General features: G+C 37.5%; 1 protein-coding gene across 4 annotated transcripts in view; it reads right to left on the minus strand.

Moving 5' to 3' along the window:
• The window catches only part of ESRRG (estrogen related receptor gamma), a 456,497-nt gene that overhangs the window by 34,176 nt on the left and 402,502 nt on the right, over positions 1–19,819 (minus strand). For all 4 annotated transcript variants that reach the window (XM_034060952.1, XM_034060949.1, XM_034060950.1 and 1 more), the window contains 2 exons: positions 15,251–15,361; positions 10,599–10,760 (listed from right to left, as the gene is read on the minus strand). In XM_034060952.1, the coding sequence (XP_033916843.1) occupies positions 10,599–10,760; positions 15,251–15,361 (273 nt within the window). The remainder of the gene's footprint in view (positions 1–10,598; positions 10,761–15,250; positions 15,362–19,819) is intronic.

Raw genomic sequence — 19,819 nt, forward strand, 5'->3', positions numbered from 1 at the left:
GCATTGGCAAAGTGCTCAGCACAAGTCATTAATGGAGTCTGGAAATGCAAAAAAAACCCTCTTCAAAATATATCCCACCACTTTCACTTAATGAAGATCATCTGGAATTCACAATGCATATTGCATGGTAAATTTGTAGCTGAAGATACATTGCCACTAAGCAACGCGCTCCCGAATCTACAGAATAGTTAACTTTATCTCTGGGAAACTTCAAAGTAGTAAAAAGTGAAGAAGGGATTGCAGACTAGAATAGCTTTCTACAAGAGACTGATATGGAGAAAGACTCAAAATTCTTCACACGGCAAGACAATTAATGACAGACACAAGGGTCAAGGTAACTTCTATATGCTACTGGATATAGCTTGAATCATAGTGAGTTTGGAGCCTAACGCCTGCTCATTAAGGCAGGCATGATGCAACCGCGTAGTTAGAAGAAATCTCTACATAGAAACACATGCTGCAACCTGCTAATGTTATGATATATTTATGTCATTAAGTGCAACTTTGAACATACACATGAACAGCAGCCATTACATGCTAAACTGATGCTCCTAATCTCTCCAACAGCAGATTTGCCCCTGCCTCTTGCCCACCCTCATCACAACTCTGCCATAGCGTTCTCATGTGTAACATGTCAGGATCCGGTTAAATTAGCTGGCTCTACTTTTCAAGTGCCATTTTCACTGACCTTGAAGCCTTCTGTGCCTGTAGCTGGATCTTATTTCAATATTTGATTTCACCTTAACTGATAATGCAGCTGATTTGAAGCTGATGGTGCACAACATGGCAGATAAAAACATCTTGGGGAGAAAGTTCTGAGCTGTACTGTAAAATTTCCACTCATCTCTAATACATGCCTCACAAGCTTGGGATAGAAAATACCGTGGGCAAACCAGCACTGTCAGAGAAGTTTCTCTTTATGGAATATGTTTTCAAATGAGAGGACAGTTACACAGTTTTTCTTGCACTGAAAATTACCCAAATATTCCTGCCTAATGTACAGTATTAAATTCGGAGACAATTAAAATAACATGGAAAACTGATATAAAAGTTATAGCCAATAAGTGTTTCACGCAAGTAATTAAATGTAGAAGCATTCAATATCTTCACTCTTCAGATTCTTATCTCCTGCATTTCTTGGGATTCTTTCTAGATCCATGTATGTGTATACATGTGTGTGTGCATAAATAGAGCACTGTACAGTAAAAAAAGCTTACTAGCAGTGAAGACACAAGTTCATAAAGCTCTGGTATGATCCAGCTGATGCAGAAGGCGATTACTGCACACTCATTTTTTATAAACTGCTGATTGTGTTACCAGGCTGGATCAAGCCTTCCCATTACAACCCAGGTGCTCCCCTGCTATTCCTATACTATATATAACCAGGCCTAGGTCACCATGTGCCCTGCCAGAAACATGCTTACTGGCTAAGGGGGCCTTGCAATTCAAAGTAATTAATCCTATTCTAATGTAGGTTAAGCAGGTGTGAAGCCAAACTCATCCAGAGAGAAAGTCAAGGCATCCTCAGAATTACAGTATTTAACTGGTCTCAGCTGACTTTAGGAAATTAGACCATCCTGTGTTGCTGACCCAGTCATACAGGTGGAGATCTGTCTGCTCTAAATCCAGTCTGAGATTCAATCTCCCCTAGCTCATCCCATCCTGGATTTACAGTATCAACACACACAACTAAAAAGCTGCTCCTCACCCATAACAAAGCAAATATATTTCTGTTGGCTGTGTTTTGCTAGATGAGGAAGTCACCTGCTTAGTTTAAAACTGACTAAATGGCTGCCATAAGGGGGCTATATTGCTCTAATTTTACTTCTGCATTCCCAGCATCTGCTATGATCCTTTCACAGGCCAATTTAAATGATATGTCACATTTATGATCTTATTTCCAACAAAGCTTTCAGGAATTTTAAAACTGCCTCCCCCCACAATATTTGTTCTTTAAATTCTGAATCTGAAAAAAAGCCTTATTCTTCTAGGGGAGAGGAGGCCTGTAAATAAAGTTGTCAAATTTAGAGAACATAAATGCTAGGCTCAGTTCTGCAGCATCTGACACTGCTGCAAATTCTTTACCCAAAGAATAAAGTAAAGATTCATTCCTTCTTCCTTAATGCATTTCTGAGCAAGGCATCTTTCTGCCTTGTGGCCACACTTACCTGTAATAAGCTGGCCATCTCTGAGGTATAAATTGTACAGTTAGGGAAAGTTTGGGAAATTGCCTCGAGGACTGTTTTGGAAGTTTGAATTCCTTTGCACAGTATGCTCTGAACTGGCAGTCTTTTAATATGGTTGGCAGTTGAACTAAGTTATGTTAAATGACTTTAACATGCCTGAAAATCTCATGTGCCCACCTATCTCCTCTATGGCACTCCAGATGCTGTCCCATTTGCAAAAGGGTGTTATTGCTGAAGTCTCAGATTCAGCTTGCTTACGAAAAAAGGTTAAGCTACATTTAGACTTCCTACACCCTGGTAATAAGATTGATTCCTTGTTGGCTCAGAAGAAGGAAAACTGTTACTGAATCATCTGCAATTTACACAGACTTAATCTAGTAAACCTGTTTGTCACACAAACAAAGGTGAGGATTGTTGTCCTCTAAGTGGAAATAGTTGCTGAAAGCTCAATTCTGCACATTGCTGCAAAGTCCTGAGGTGGTGAGTACAAACAGGGGACAAACATAACTCTCAGCTGCCGCTGATATGCTGAGTACTGATGGGGTTTTATCCCTTCCAGGACAGATCCTTAAACAACAGAGGCTGGCATGGCACATTTGACTTGTACACTCATGGCAACTGATCCTACTGAGGGCTCTGGGTTTGTCTCTGTAGATTAACTGGGGAAACTACCTTATGTATTTCTTTTTACATATTCTTGTTGTAATGCCTGATCGCTGACTAAACCCAAACCATTTCCTACATTTCTCTTTTGCATTTTCTTACACATCCCTCAAAAAAAAACCCCAAAAAAACAAAAACCAAACAATCCAGATGTGCTAACAGATTAATATCTTTTCCTTTATTTTCCTTCTCCTTTCTTCTACTCAGCATCAAGTTCAACCACTTTTAAAATGCTCAACGGTGTATTTTTTGCCTTGTGGTATTTCAGTAATAAAATGTTTGCAAGTAAGGAAGCAGCCTGTGTAAGTCAGTCTATAAGTCATCCAGGGTAATACAACACTCTTGATTTTGCTAGAAGAATAGTAGGGAAAATAGCTGCTACATCTTTTTATGCTCTTGCATTTAAGAATCAAATAATCGCCATTTTTGTTTACAGAATGAAAATGAACAGCACTGGCATTCATTACTGTTGATTTGCTCTCTTTTTATTAATCATTTCTTATTTTTAAAGGGCCACAGGAATGAGCAACACAATGCAATGGTAGGGAGATATTTACCAATTTAGTACCTCATTATAAAACTACTCAGAAACCTCTTTGTCTCTCATTTAACATAGTAATTATTAGTGGCAACAGAAGTGGATCCCACACTTGCACCATGATTAGCAAGTGATGCATTGGGGTTGAATATATGGCATTTTGCTAAGTAAAGCTTATAATATCCCAAATCCTCACTTTAAAAAACATCTAATTTTAAGAAAATAATTTCCACTCCTGTTAAATGCACATTTCCAAATTAACCAGTGATATTCTATAGAAAACTGCTTCTTTTATGCTTGAAGTCTCCAGCTGCCACACAATTTATATCTCTTTCCTCCCCTCTTTGTTTTTCAGCCATTTTCCCTGAATGTCAAAGTCAATTTAGCGCATTTCACTTTGCTGAATAAATCAGAGGCGAAATCCTTGCTAAAAGTGAAAATTTGATTTGCTAAAAGGAGCTTAGGGCAACTATTAATCAATATATCCAGAGTGTCAAAGCTAAGGCCATGATAGACATGCATTCATTTGGAGATTGGTTGAGGCAGATAAAGGGAGACACTGGGAAAAAAAAGAAGTGCAACAGCCAGACAGTACAGTTTGTATGTTGGGGGCATGGGTGGAGGGAGAGGACTGGTTCTAAAAGGAAAGGAGACAGTCACTAGGAAGGAAGTACTTGTGTATGGATAAAAAGTGAACTTAATAGAACTGTAAAGTCACTGTTTAATTCTGATCTTGAGAAAAGAGTGGTTTAATGAAGGATTTAAAATCTATTTTTTATGTAAAACATTTAAGAGCCCCATTTTTTAAGTGAAAGAATTGTGTCAAGTTCTTCTGTTATCTCTTAATTGATTTTTTGTTTTGTTTTGCTTCTGGTGATGATTACTATTAAACAAGCTTTTTCAACAGACAGGGATTCTGAAGTAAAAACTAGCAAGAGTTCAAGACACTTTTGAAAAGAGTTTTACTGTACATTTATGTTCATGAATAATTTGCAGGTAAAGAGATGTTTATATGCTTGGGATTATATTCTTTCATTTGATGCTCATAAAAAAATGCCAAAATGACTATTCTGGAAAATAAAGTGCTCTTTTTACACCATGACATCTATGCCTAGCAGTACTAGAAGCCTCCTTACCTCTCCAATGCTCTCTCAGTACTGACCTGGAAAAAGTCTTTTCCAATTAGTGGACACACCAAGAGGATGCACATCTCTTAGCTGCACACAAAGCCTGCTCTTCTGTACTGAAATCAGCTGGCATCTTGGCACTTACTTCAGCAACAGATCCATCAAGAACAGTCTGCCATCATATCTCAGGTGGATATACTCAGTAATTTTAAAATAAGCACACAGACTTTTCTGTATCTTTTACCACAATGCAGATCCCTGTTTTGTTTTGAAAATGCTAAGATACTGTTGACACGTGTTTATTCATGTATTATCCTGGAAATCCCACCTCCCCCTTCCTGCCTTGCAAAATCACTTAGACCTTCTCTGGGATACTATTTCCTAAGACAAAAAGGGTGCCATCATTCCTCGTATTTCAAATTATAGGATAGATGAACTCCTGGCATTTTAGGCAAGCTGCTGTTCATTCTGCTCAGAGATGCTTGGATCAACATGGTGGTCTAAACACTGACAGTGCTGGGTGGTTGACCATGCTTAATACTCAAAACCAAAAATGACAGTCAATTACTGAGATTTCCCATATTGTACAATTTAGTGACAAAGCTCCTGGAATAAGTAGTTTTTGGGAAACCTTTTGGCTGGAATTTCTACTTGTAAGGCCTAGGGAAGGGTCTGCCTCAGATAATGTATGTCATAGAATTTGTAAGTTCAACATCTCCATCATAGAAAGAACATGTCTGATTTCCATAATTAGTGCATGTTTGCAGAAGGACTTAGAAGAAGAGCAGATAGCGGGCTTTTGATAAACAGAAGGAAAAGAGAACGTGAAGTGTCCAAGACAGCACACTAGTAAAGGGCAGGATGTCCTGATTCCCCAGGAGGCTCAAGTTATTATTACTACAAACCTCTTAGCACAAAACAGCTCATACTCCATTCCATGTTACATGAGCTGTAAATGCTGCATCTACATGTCCACAGGTCTGTGGAGTGACAGGCACTCTTGTGATAGGACTGTAGGAGTCCTCTTGTTGGTTAAAATGGTCCTGAATTTAGCACAAGAGACTAGAGAAGGTCTCAGCCTTAGCAGAAATGATTTCTAAAGCAGTGAGAAGTGTGGTACAGGAAGACAGCTATCCCCCTTGCAGAACTGAGATTCTGTATCAGTTGTCCCAGTATGAACCCAGAGACAGATTTGAGCACAAACAGGATACTGGCTATAGCTACAATGTATGTGATTATATACACTATATAGTTCCAACTTATGATTTCAGCCTGTCTTCGAAGTCCTACCAATGTGACTACTACCATTAAATAACACTCAGCACTTTTTCTCTATCATTTAAACACATGGTATATGTCCACTAAGATACAGATGTCCACTAAGATACAGAAATAAGTACATGCAAGAGAACAGGTACATATATATCTAATTCATGTCTGTATGGTCCGTATGCTCTTATGCTTTTTGAACATTAGCTTTCTAAAAGTGATTATGGTCAAACTTTTTCTCTGTACTTTTACCTACGTGCGTGTGGCATTTCTGAAACAGATGATGAGAAAACAGCATTTTAGAAATGACAACTCTGCAGCAAATCATGTTCTTGTTCAGTATTAGAATGTTAAACTACCCCCCTGAGAGCTGCTTTAGAAAGGAAAGCTTAAATATTGTCCTCCACAAAGAGTATGCCGGAACAGTAATGTTTCATAAAACATTAACACTAAAATATTCAAAACATCCTTGGATTTGCTCCATCAAAACCATATCTTTTTTTTTCAATACCAGCACCAGTGGCAGTATCAATCCCTAACTATTCATTTTCTTTAACACAGTTACTTCTGGCAAAACAGGGAGAGCTGAAGAGAAACAGGCTTATTTTACTAAATAATGTAACCAGTTATTTTTGATGTATTGGTCTGATTTACTATTTTCAAACAAATTATTCACTTTAAGTGCAAAAAATTGATTTCTATGGTCTGTTTGATGTTTTTTCATGCACACAGACTTTTCAGAGAACAATCTGTTTTTAGCTTCCTGTTATGCAAATTTTTAAGAGCTTAATGTTTCCTGCTTCCACTTAATATGAAAGAACATTGCCCATTTTTGCTGAATGCCAATGAGATAGTTACAGTAAAGAAACCATGCTTAAACAATTCTGATGCTGTGGCCAGGTATCAGGAGAAATCCACCCCACACTGGAGAAGAGTTTAATTACTCCAATGCACAACCAAAATAAAACGGAATCTCCCCAAAATATGATGCAAAGGGTCAGAAACTCAATCACCAGTAAATATTATATTAAGTGGGGCTCTCTTATTTAAAAGGTAAGTAAAATGAAACAAAATGAAATAAAATAAAATAAGTAGGAAAGTCTAGCAGACGCTTCATGGATCTATTTACAATTTATTTAGTTCAGTTAACAGGGGTTTTGTCTCATCAGGCAGGAGATGAAGCAGCACAGGCCTCTCCCTAAGCACCTTCAGTATTTCACTAACGAAGTTACAGTACATCAGAATATTTTAATCTGACACAAAGAACAACAATAGATCTGACTGTTGGGTTGATAATCTTCTTATCACACCCTGTGAAACCTAGATCTAATATTTGACTGAGCCTCCATTACTCGGCAACACATTCTAAAAAGGCCAACAATGGAGAGAGAATGAAGTGGAGTGTGGAAGTACCTCCATATCTACATAAAAGAGATTAGAGGCGACAGCGTTCCATTTTACAGCTCAATCATATTGTGTTAGCATGCGCTTATCCGAGCGCGGATGAAATTGAAAGAGAAATAAAAAAGAGCCAGGCAGATAGGAACCATAAAAGCGAGGCATGAGCAATTTCCAAGGATATAAAAGGATGCTAATGGCGGGGCCCTGTCATTCTTAAAAAGGGCTATTAGGGCACCATCATCTGTTCTTGCGCCCTTACGCTCCCCTAACTAAAGTCAAGCATTTCCTAATGCCATTGTGATCTTTTTCTTCTTCAGATAAGACATGGTCATGTTTCATAACAACACACTTCCCATTTATTTGATTTATAAATGCAGGGAGACTAATTCTATTTACTGATAAAGGCTTTCCATACACATTTTTCTTTCAATATTTCCTTTTGTAGATGGCATAGACTTTTTTTGTTCAATAAAAGCAACTATTGAAATGTTTCCAATAGCACAAAAATACTAATGATTTTATCAAAACATACGAACTTGGTACAATTTTAAAAGGATTTTTAGTCTCTGACCACAATGGAAAATGGTTGCCCAGGACAGAATGAATATTGCACTGTTACCTTTTATAGATAATTTCACGAAAAGACTTTCTGTTAGAACAGCAAAAACATTAGTTTGGTGTCTTCCACAAAGACAAATTTTACTTTGAATTGCAATGCTTTACAGTCAAGATCTTTATTACTTATTAAGCACCTGATATATAAGGGCCTTTAATTATACTGAACCTTAAGAAATCACTATAGTAAAGAAAGATCTGCTGATTGCTGCTTTGCTGTGCTAGGCACAAATTCACTACTGGTATAATTAATCGATTCCAAGAGATTTACACCAAGGATTTACTTAGTCCACCAAGCTACAGTGAACTTCTATGCAATTTGCACCCATTTCCCAACTTGTCCTATTCCCAGTTCTGTTCTGTTTCTGCCCACAGCAATATGTTAGCTTAGAAAACAGTCAGCTAGCACCAATCCAAGCTCTTCTACAAGTTGTTGTGTGCCAGACATTAGCTGAGTGCAGGCAGTCCAAGTTCAGCAGTGCTCCATCATTCAAAACAGAGCTACAAAAGCTCATCACATTTGCAGTTTAGCATGTCTACTTTTGCATTTTGATTTTTGTGATCAAATGGCAGAGAACAAGCACAGTTTTTATCACTGCTCCCTGTTACCAGAAGGCTTGTAAAAAGACGGCATTTTTTGCTTTTTCATTCCTAAACGCAGTCAGGTGAATAAACTTAGCAAGTGACTTTACCACAACAGGAGTGGTTTTGAGTTTACCTTGTAATAAAAAAAATGTTCCTCAACTGGTTCAGATTGCAGACTTTACATTTTCAAGGCCAGTTTACAGCATCCAGTACCTTTTCTACGTTAACCAAAGCCATTATTTTAAAGGATTCTCAGTCTCATCACTCTGCTCTTCCTACTCCTCCAGCCAAATCAAAGCTACAGATATATTCACAAATAAAACCAACTGAAGTTCCCCTACAACTATTATGGAGCACAGCTGACTTCTCTGAGAGCTACTCTATTTTGGTTAAGGTGATCTAAGTATCTTCCAAAGATGAAACCCAAACTCACCTACTTAATTCATTTCTACTTAATTTGGGGTGCTTTATTAGCAACCAGCATAAGATAAAGTATCTACTATAATATAGACTGATGTTTAAATGAGTTTACAATTTGCTTGGGCTCATCTAGAACTGCTCGGAACAAAGCCATTCAGAAATGTCAGCTGTGTTCCTAACCACTGTAACAAATTGTTGCCTGAATGCTGCACACCTAATGACTTCAAATTAGCTTCACTGCGATATTGCCTGACAGTTCGTTACGACTGTTAGCAACATAGCTGGCGTATCATGACCAATAAATTGGTTTCAGTGTGGGCTGGGAAAAGGACTTCCATCAATTTGATTAAAGAAATTACTGTAGCATTCAAAGCATAAAGACAAACTAGTTTAAGGAGACAGAAATAAGTTAACTGTACCAGAAAAACATTGCTTGTGGTACAAAAGCTTGTTTAGACACCATTTGTGGCACAGAGAAATGACTGCATTTCAATTGCACAGCATAGTGACTATTTTAGAGTTTGCAGGTTGGTGTCTCTAATCTGAAGTAGAATAATGCTCCATAAATGTACAAATTATTTTATTCTTATGCTTTCTTAGTATCTATATATATCAAAAAATATACCTAAAAGCATGTACCTGAAGAACTGAGGCCTTGAGCTGGTTAGCACAAGTGAGAAAAAACCTGGAAGACTATTTCTTTGTGATTTCTTTTGATACCAGAAATGAAAGACCTTTAACTCTGATAAACATAAAACTGACTAGATTTATTCCACTATTCAAGTATCCCAAAATCACATTTAAAATGATGACAGATTACTCAGAGGAATTAAAGGTTATCTGTTCTTATGCTCAGTAAGGGTCCACTATCAAAACTAGAAAACTAGCAAGCTGATGAAAACACACCAAACTTCCTCATTCCTCTGCTGGAATAGAAAAGTACCTTCAGAAACAAGAAAAAAAGCCAACCTTTTTTGTGTGAATTTACCATCAGTGAAAACTGAGAACCTTTGAAGATGCTCTAGAAGTTTTGTCTGCTAGCTCACAAAGCAAGAATAAATACCTCAGTACTAGGAGAAAACAGAATATACCTGAAATCTTAGCTGAAGAAACCACTCATCTTCTGAGCTGCTGCTTTTGATGACCCCCACTTTTCTTGCTAACAGGAGTGCCAATCAGCTCTTATATATCGACATATTTATGTGATATAGATAGCAGCCCGTTTCATGCAGACCTAGGAGTACTAAGCTGTAAGATACCTTTTGGTTCAGTTCAGTTCTTCCTACTGAATTGCTGGTATGATTCAGTTCATTCAGTGAAAAGAACAATTGCTCTGTGCCATGCCAACATGTAAGTCAATTTTTGAACCTCCTGTGGTCAGTATAAGAGAGTGCTGCATTTATGTAATAGAGGAACCAGACTCAGATACAACTACTGCTGAATCAGGTTAGTACAGAGGAAAGGACTTACACTACCTTTCATACTAATGCAGGCTAATGCGCTGGAGAGGAAGGTGAGTTTATCTGAGTAGAAGTAATACATGAAAAAAAATCATTCACTAAGCAGCATGTAAAACTTTTTAACATAGTAGCACTCACAGCAACAATACTAGTGTTTAAATATTTTTAAGGTAAAATATATTATCATGTAACCAACATCCTATGTGAATCACCTGGAGCCTTAAGAAAACTTTATGCATTACAGTGAAAGAACAAAATGTAATTTTCATCAGAACAGAATAACCCAAACAATTATTTCTGTATGTCGTATGTTTGCAATACATAATTTTCATACCTGGAATATGCTTAGCCCATCCAATGATCACCACCAGTTCTCTGTCTGCCAGGTCACAAAGAGTGGTAAGTGCTTTGATGTCACTGTCTGGAACAGTGGGGTCAGGCATAGCATAGATCTTCTCTGGTTCAGCCACCAGCAAATGGGAGACAATCTTGTTATCTGCAAAAATGGTCCAGAACAGTACAAGATCACCAGTAGCATCATTCCACTTGTCAAACAGATAGCTCATATTTCAAAGTGCACATGAATTTGTCTTAAGATACTGGACCTAATTAAACTGTACTGTAACTTAACCATCTTCTACAAGCATCACAGCACAAATAATTCTGATCCACTAATGATTTTTATCAAGCTAGACATTTACTCCTTGAGATAATAAATGCAGTGGAATGTACAATACCTGATCACCTCCTAATATTAATTATTTTGTAGAAATTAATAATTTTGTAGAAAAACATTTATGCATTATAATGTATTTTGGACTGTGTTAACAGAAAAGTTCTGCCCTCCTCTAATTACATGTAACACCCCCTCGCCCCCCCCAAAGGCAGGTGTATTTCTTGAGCCATTAAAACACAGTTAGTCAGTCACTGAAATTTGTAACTTTTGTCAGCAATTCCAGTTCTTTATTTTAGATGTCACTGTTAAACTGTTGCAACAATCTCAGGACTTTCTCAGTGCTCATTATCCCATACAACTTCTATTGTGGGTATCCTCCCCAATGAAATGTTAGGAATCAATCTGTACTCCTTGGGGTCTATGCTGTGAGAAAAGCTGGGTGTTGTCTTATATTTGCTTTTCAGTGAAATATTTGAATTTAGAATCATGTATAAAACTAGCCTAAGTACAAAAATAGACTAATGATCTCATCTCATTTTTAGTCAGGAATAGCTATTAAAATCGATGAGAACAAAGAGTGTAAAACTAAGGAAACTATCAATAGATGAAGACACTACCTCAGAAAACTGGATTTGTGCAAAGAATGATACTTCATCATAGTCACACACTGGTTATTTTTATCTATATAGCATTGTCATTCATGTATTTAATATTTGTATTTTCATTCAGGTGACTTGAGAAATCTATTTGGAATAATCAATTAAATTAGAAGAAAAAGTAAAGAGGGGAAAAAAAAGAGTAGAAGAGCCTGGAAGACTTACAAGAGTGTTGCTATTCTATATTTCATAAGCAGGATAAACATAAAATGAGCATTAATGCCACGTGGAGGCACAACGGAAATCTCTATATAGAAGCCCGACTTGTTACTCTTAGAAGGCAGAACCAAAAGCAAAGAAAAGGTCCAATTCCTTAAGCCTCCTCTTACAGGATACAGTCCAATATTTCCCAATATACTTATATTTTACTTTTCAGGGTAGCTACATCTTGTGACCCCAAATGCACCATCAGAATTTAAAGCCAAAATGGCAACGTTTCATGAATTTATACAGATCTGTTCTCTGTATTAGGATAGAGAGTTAAAGGGCTTTATATAAATGGGATTCGACTGTGAAAAGGTGCAAAGTATTCTCTGACTGTAGAGAAAGCTGCCAGAATAAGACCACTTTCGCGTCTTGCATGTAAGCAACGGGATGGACCACACAGAGCTGCAGTGGAAGCTGATTGGGATGTGACTTGCCCCAGTGTCAGAGAGGCTCCCTACCAGTCCATGACAGATTTCCATCCAATACCAGCTTGATTCAGATTTCTGACACTTTACTGCTCTTTTGGGAAACAGAATCCTCAATCCTGATCCACTGCCTCTGTAAGTGTTGCCTTATTCCAAATTTGTGTGCCAGAAGTTGTGATTTATGTTAGCCCTTCATAAAGTAAGTGCAAGAGCCAACTAGAAACCATCACGTCAGGAATGTTTTATTACAAGGGGATATATTCATGCTTTATATGAACTACAGGAACTATGCCAACGAAGTAATTCTTGATCTCAATATTCTACTGATTACCAAACTGATTAATTAGGAATTCTATTCTTACTTAAAGATGACAGATGGTAGTTTTAACTTATATTGGCAAACAGCCTTTGCACAAAACTTATTTTTAAACAGTCTTTTCCTATCCTGTTTAATTTCACACAGAAAACAATCTTTTTCAAGTGAGAAAAGATAACACTGCTCCTTCAAAATTCTAGTATTGAAAATTCCAGTGTTGAAACTTCCAGCATTGAAAAGGATAAATAAATGAGAGTTTTTTAATAGCAAATTATGTGTAGCTGAAGACTTCAACTTTGTGGGTATACAATCAGTGATAAATGAATGAAGACGCACTCACAGGTCCAAGTTCTGGGGGGTTTTCCGGAAAACAAAGGAAATGGTCAAAGAGCCTCTTTCCTTTTTTTATTAGGTTCCTCACCAATGGCTTTTTGTAAATGATTTAGGAATATTGCACATTTTGACTCCAGATTTGCAAAAACTCAAATTCTTTTTACTTTTGCAACAAACAAGAGCTATGGACAAGCCATTAGACTCTATGGTGAAGCTGGAAAATGCAATAGACACCAGAAGTAGGTGTAGGAGAGATCCTCTAAACCTGTGTTTTTTCCCTATAGGGGGAAAAGCTACATGTATTGGCACATGCAGTAATACAGACCATAGGAAGATTTTGAATGTACCCAGAAAGCTCCATCATTCAGGAAACTGAAAGGCCATGAGCACTGTTTCTAGGTAAACCTTATTTAATGTTTCCCCAATTAAAATCACTAGAACCAAATTTTCATTCTTGTGCCTTGTTATACATGAACTATTTGCCAGGGTCCAGAAAACCTCCCTGGCTACTTGCATACAAAACTGATTCAACTGTTTGAAGTCTTGACACTCATCTGGCAAGGATCTGAAAATTCATTTTTGTAAATGTTTGGTACAAAAATGTTTGTAATTGGATGAGTTAAGGAAAGGGAAAGGAGATAATGAGTAATGTCTTATAAGGGTATCTCAGACAAACGGAGCTTACAGAAGGTGGTGTAGTTATCATCTCAAAGGTAATACTTGGGTTTACAGAGAGATTCCTGCATTTCAGTACAACTGCACTAACCTCTGTTCATATTAAAGGGATTGGGACTTTGAGGTTGAATTTATTCTCTTATTCTTTTTGCCTGTTTGGTCTTGGCTTTGTTGGAATGCCCGGCTATCAACATTTCTACTCAATGACAGTATCAAGTAAATGAAAAACTGACAATCTGTGCACCCAGGAAAACTAAACCTCTAATGAAATTAAGCATTAGAGTTTATTAAATTTTATTGTATTATCAAAAAGTTTTTATTATAATGTGCAAAATCTGCTTAGTGCAGCCCTAGATTGTATTTACAGAACACTGGGACAGCTTATGGAGGCTGAGTAGAAGATGCCAGATTGGACAATTGAAGGAATATAATCAGCATAATGTTTTTTGGAAAGGCAAAAGGAAACTATGCCATATGTTCACTTAAGCCTTAATTTTATGTAAAACTGGCTGTTTTTTCTTTGACACAGCTAAAATGCCCTTTTACTTACAGTTCAAAGACTGTTTATTTGCTCTCCAGATCCCCATATGCTCAAATGTATTGTACACAGCACTGTCCCCTACTGGGGAACATAGAGTCATAGAATCAACTAGGTTGGAAAAGACCTTTAAGATCAAGTCCAACCGTTACCAACATGAACAGAAACAGATTCCATTTTCCATACAGCCAGGTATTTTCAAGAGCCTAAAACTGACATGTGTGTTGTCAGAGGCACAGGAGCAGATGCAAATGGGAGACAAGAAGTCCAGCCTCCTTACTTCTCTGGCTTGTTTCTCTAGTTTAGGATCAAATGAAACTTCTCAGCAGGAGCAACAGGATGTATGTATTCTCATTCGGAAGAGTTTATAACACTTGATAGTGCGTATGCCTTTGCAGGGTAATACATTAGCCTCTTGCACTACAGCTATAATGCTATTAAATTTACTTCATGGAATTAGTACAGTCGCTGCTTGAGTTTATATAAGCTGCAAAGCAAAACCCCTAACTATTTTTAGTTAATCGCAAAGAGGATGGAACTTGTATTTTAGCAAAGAGATGATCATCTCTCTCTTAATTTCAGCCTGGTGAGATACAATCAAGGACGTTATTAAAACATAACAAAACAAAGCAAAAAAAAAGCATGAGGGTACTAGAGCCCAAACTACCAATCTATGCTTGTTATTATAGTGCCATATTGCTGTTTTAATCTAATGCTAGGTAGTGTATTAATCTAAAGGTATAAATTAATGAGGCTTTTAATGTATTTTCATTGGGAGGTTGAGCAGTCAAACTCATTTAGTTAGTGAAAACTACAAAAATCACATTCTTGTGAAATCTGAAACTAGAAGCTTCAATGAACTAATGAGGACAGTATGAACCATTTTATGTACCACTGAAAATAAAGATAACCTGTAAATGTAAAATTTGCACTGCATAAACCATGCTTTTATACACTTCCACCTGTAAAACTATTCTTTGTTCAATTCCGCTTCAGAAAGATGAGCATATTTAAAACAGAATTATGTTAACAGCTAAATGGAGATAGCGTTCATGGTAATACCTTCTGACCAAATCCTTGTCCCTGTCAGAAGGAGCTTAACAAACAGAGCTGTGATAGCTTGTAGTCAAAGAGAAATTCTGTATATCTGGTGTACTCACATGGCTTTTTTGCTGGCTGAACTAGCTGAGGGTTCAGGTATGGGCTATTCTCTGCATCTATTCTGCGCTTGTACTTCTGGCGACCTCCACGTACTCTGTCTAGGCGGACACCTATGTTGGGAAAAATAAGCAAATGTTTAATTAAAAATACTATGAGGATGCCTGTCAGGTACCCTCCTGTTTCTCCTCACTTCTAGTATTTATTTAAAATGCATGCTTTTTTCAAAAGATTAATTTTAGAAAGCAAGGGAAAGCAGCACTGAAAGTATTGGCAAGTTGTGTAGATTTCCACACATGCAAGACTAAGTATACAACACAATTTCCTGTTCATTTAAAACCATTTGGTAATTTTTACATATTATTAAAACAGTTAACAAATCTGGTTTCCATTTGAAAGGGTCTGATCTTAAGTTGTCTTTGCCAGAAGCAGAAGTTCAAAGCTGTAATAAACACCATAGATATATAAAGCTAACATTGTGAAGAAGTACAGAGAACTGGAACATTAGAAACAATGAGTGCTGTATATATTTTAGACAGTCAAAACCAATGCTCTTAATTAACATGGATTAGCATGGCCAGAACATTATTCATAGCAAAATAAGAACATATACATGGCTTACAGACCCAAAATGGTTCATGAGGGTTTGAAAGAAATTGCATAGCTGTGCGTTTAGATGTCATCAATGATGAAATAACATTTGTGTTGTACCTCCATACTGCTCATTGCTTCAATAAAGCATTCTGCTACCTACATTGTACAGATAGATAAGAGTTTACCTTCCTGAAACAAGCTATAGTTGCTCTCATAGCCAAAATGAAAAAAAGAGGGGGGGGGGGGGGGGGGGAGAAGATGGTAGGTCCTATAAAACAATGAAGCATTTTTATTTCCTTCTGAGTCACCCAGGCAGATTTCCAGACAACCAGGCCAAATGCCAGTATAACCAAGTAGTAACATAACCCTGAAGTTGAAAAACCTGGCACATACGCAGGGAAACGGGACAAGTAATAAATACCAAGTACAAAATTTGTCTCTCATGACATGGATTTAACTAGACAAGAACACAAGAACACATTAAATATCAATGATCTCTCTGAGTGATGCAATGAAATGCAGCTCACTTTCTCACTTTGCTTTTCATTGTCTATTTTAGCTCTCCTCCCTCTATCTTTTCTATAGCCATTATTGTGCCCTACTCTCATACTTCTCATCTCCCTCATATCTCCCCTCACAGGAAATATCTCTACAACTGGCTTCTGAAGAGCAGAGAATCCACCACGAAAGAAGTTAAGCTTTCTGTGCACAGCAAGGAGAATACAGCACAGAGTTTAAGTGCTGCCATGAACCTGCACTGGTAGAACAGTCTAGTTACCAGGAAACATCTGTCAGTCCTCTTTCACCCTCACAAACCAGAGGATGGACTGGGTTTTAGTGAAGAAAAGCCGTTTTGCCAACTAGCCAGAAGAAACCCAATCCCAAAAACTCTTCTGGTCCCACACAAGGTCCTTAGTGACATGAGTTAGTGGTGGCCTTGGCAGTACTGGGGTAATGGCTGGACTTTACTACCTTAAAGGTCTTTTCCAACCTAGCTGATTTTATGATTTGGTTACATTTTTTGTTGGATGTTACCCGTTATACTGTGAATCACACTATATAAACAGTAAACCCAACTGACTGCATACTCAAACAGGTCAGTATATAATTATAAATAACACCTTGTTTATGGTACTTGCCTATATTACTACCAAACTTGTGATTGATTTATGGTCTAAGCTATTTGAGACAATTTATGGTGATTTGATCAACAAAGCATGTTTTTTTATTTGTTTTTTAATGTTACACTTGGAAATGCAGGAACTACAAGACCACTTTAAAAACCGATAGTCCAAAGCTTTTCAGAGCTAACGATAACTCAGTGTTCTTCACCCCGAATTGGGAGTTTGAGTTACACCTGAAGCACATGACATCCAGGACAATATACTGCCATAAAAAACAAACAGCAAAGACCAAGGTTTGACAGCTGAGTATTCAGAAATGCACAGAGGGTTAGAGGAAGCCACATGTAATATTGGTGGGATTATAAAAAAGACTGCCCAGCATTTGAGGAAAAATAGACAGAAAATTATTTCCGCATAATTCAGATGACATCCTTCTTTTTGCTTGGGAGCAGATTTCATAGTGATAAAAGATGGATAGCATCAGACAGAAGTATGTTTAATCAGAAAGTAATGGAACCAAAGCTTAAATTAAAATAATATAAATCGACCGAGATGAATATTTTTTCTACCTCCTTTGCATTTGCTGAAATACATATTCAAGCCACTCACACTCAAATGGGAGGAAATACAGAGAAATGTTACAATAGCACAGCTATACATCATCCATGCACTAAAGAACTGGGGAATAACAGTACTGTATTTTAAAATTACCTAAATCTACAACGTAACTAATTCAAATTCTAAGGCGAAAGCATTCTTTGACAACACAATATCAAGAGACCATAAATTAGAGGTGTATAAGCCTTTCAATAAAACTGATACAGAGGTTACCATCGGTTTAGTTCCTAAGCTTTCCTCATTCCTAGTACTATTACAAAGTAGCTAGTTTAGAATCCATTTGTGATGATTTAGCACAATCAAATTGGTATTTTACTTCCCAAGAGGCTTTACAGGAGTAAATACAATGGAAGACACTACTTAAGAAAGTATACCCATCTGACATACCAAAAAACTTTGGAGTTTGGCAGGTAGCAAAATGAAATCCTGAGGTTCCTGTGTATATGCATGCATTTTCCCCTGTTACTACTACAGTTTGTATGAGAAAATCCCTGTACTGGGTTCACCAGTAGCAGTCATTTTTTCTCCTTCTTGGTAGCTGGTGCAGTGCTGTGTTTTGACTTTCAGGCTGGGAACGATGCTGATAGCAAGTATGTTTTGAGTTACTGCTCAAATGTTTGGTTTGTCCAAGGACTTTCTGAGACTCATGCTCTGCCAGGGAGGAGGGGAGGCCAGGAGGAAGCAGACACAGGATACCTGACCCAAGCTAGCCAGAGGTATTCCATACTATAGCACGTCATGCCCAGGATGTAACTGGGAGTTACCCGGAAGGGCTGGAGCTCTGGGGGCTGGAGGAGGTATCGGTCAGTGCTCGATCGGGCAGGGTGGGGTGAGTTATGGGTTGGTGGCTCTTGATCACAGAGGTAATTGCTGTAATTCAACACATAGTCTGTACTCAGATGACTGAGGAGGATATTATGGCACCTAGCTAGCATAAAGGGAGAAGTTAAGTAAGTCTCTGATTTGGCTCTGCTGTGTATGTGGCTTGCCAGAGTCTTCAGCATCTCAGTTCACTCACCGCATCAGTCCTCAAAAAGTGAAAAGACAAGACATCCGCTTCACCCGTATAAACTAGTGTCACAGCTCCAAATAAATTGCATTGTACCTATTATAATTTCAGTAAACCAGCCATTAATGTCACTGAAGCTCCACTGAAGACAAGCAAGTTGATTCTAGTACACATTCCCTAATGCTCAGTTTCGTTTCCAATTCTTCAAGAGAAAAACAAACCCAAAAGCCCTAATGAAAAAAACCCAGTATGACTGCAGGAGACAAATGGAAAGAACAGGCTTGCTACCACCTACAAGACCAGCTACTTTCAACAATCAAGTAAACATGTTCAGTTTACATCTTAAGACAAACACATGGACTCATCTGTTCAGACGCGATGGGTAGTTACACATTCTGGTGCAATTTACAAAGTTTGGAAGATAAGGATTAGACTAGAACTGTAATATATGGAGAGATGGAAACAATGTAAATAAATGGAATAGTCATGTTTTTAAAAGAAAGCATTTACACATACTAATACAACATAAGAATTTCTCCAGCTGACCTTAAGGAATAACAATGGTCATACAGTCACTACATAAGCTTCTACAAAAAAAGGTTTACCTCCTCGCTCCTCACACAAGCTGCACACAATTTCTACGATATGCTTCTACATGTTATGTCTATGATATGCTTTGCACAATTTCCATGACACACAACAAAATTATATTGGGCACTTATTGTAAAAAGAAAGTGCCAAGACAATTTTGCATAAAAATAAGTGAAGACTATCAATGAAATTAGCTACCTACCAGGTACTTCAATCTGAACAAACTTAACATAAGCAAACTGAACTCTCCATTTTCTCTGTATTTTCTCATCTGCTCCTCTCTCACCAATTAACTATTCCTATTCTGTAGTCCTTTCTTCACATTGCCTTGAAGCCTTCATGTGGGACAGGTACCCACTATGACCAGTGCTATATAATCAAAAAGATTGCCCTTACCCCAGTATATCATTCTTTTTGGAATTCAGGTCCTCACCTTAAGTGTGATAATCCTATTTAAACATGCCATCTCATTTTCCATACATATCCAAGCCATACATACATATAGCCATATATCCATGCCATTCCATACATATCCAAGCATACTAATTTCCCCTTTATAATCTACCTCTCCTTTCTCATCCCCTCCTTCTTACCCTGGCTACAAGTCTCTACTGTTCATTTGTCCACCTGTTCCA

Source organism: Melopsittacus undulatus, chromosome 3 (assembly GCF_012275295.1).
Source record: "Melopsittacus undulatus isolate bMelUnd1 chromosome 3, bMelUnd1.mat.Z, whole genome shotgun sequence".
In the NCBI taxonomy this organism is placed as follows: Eukaryota; Metazoa; Chordata; class Aves; order Psittaciformes; family Psittaculidae; genus Melopsittacus; species Melopsittacus undulatus.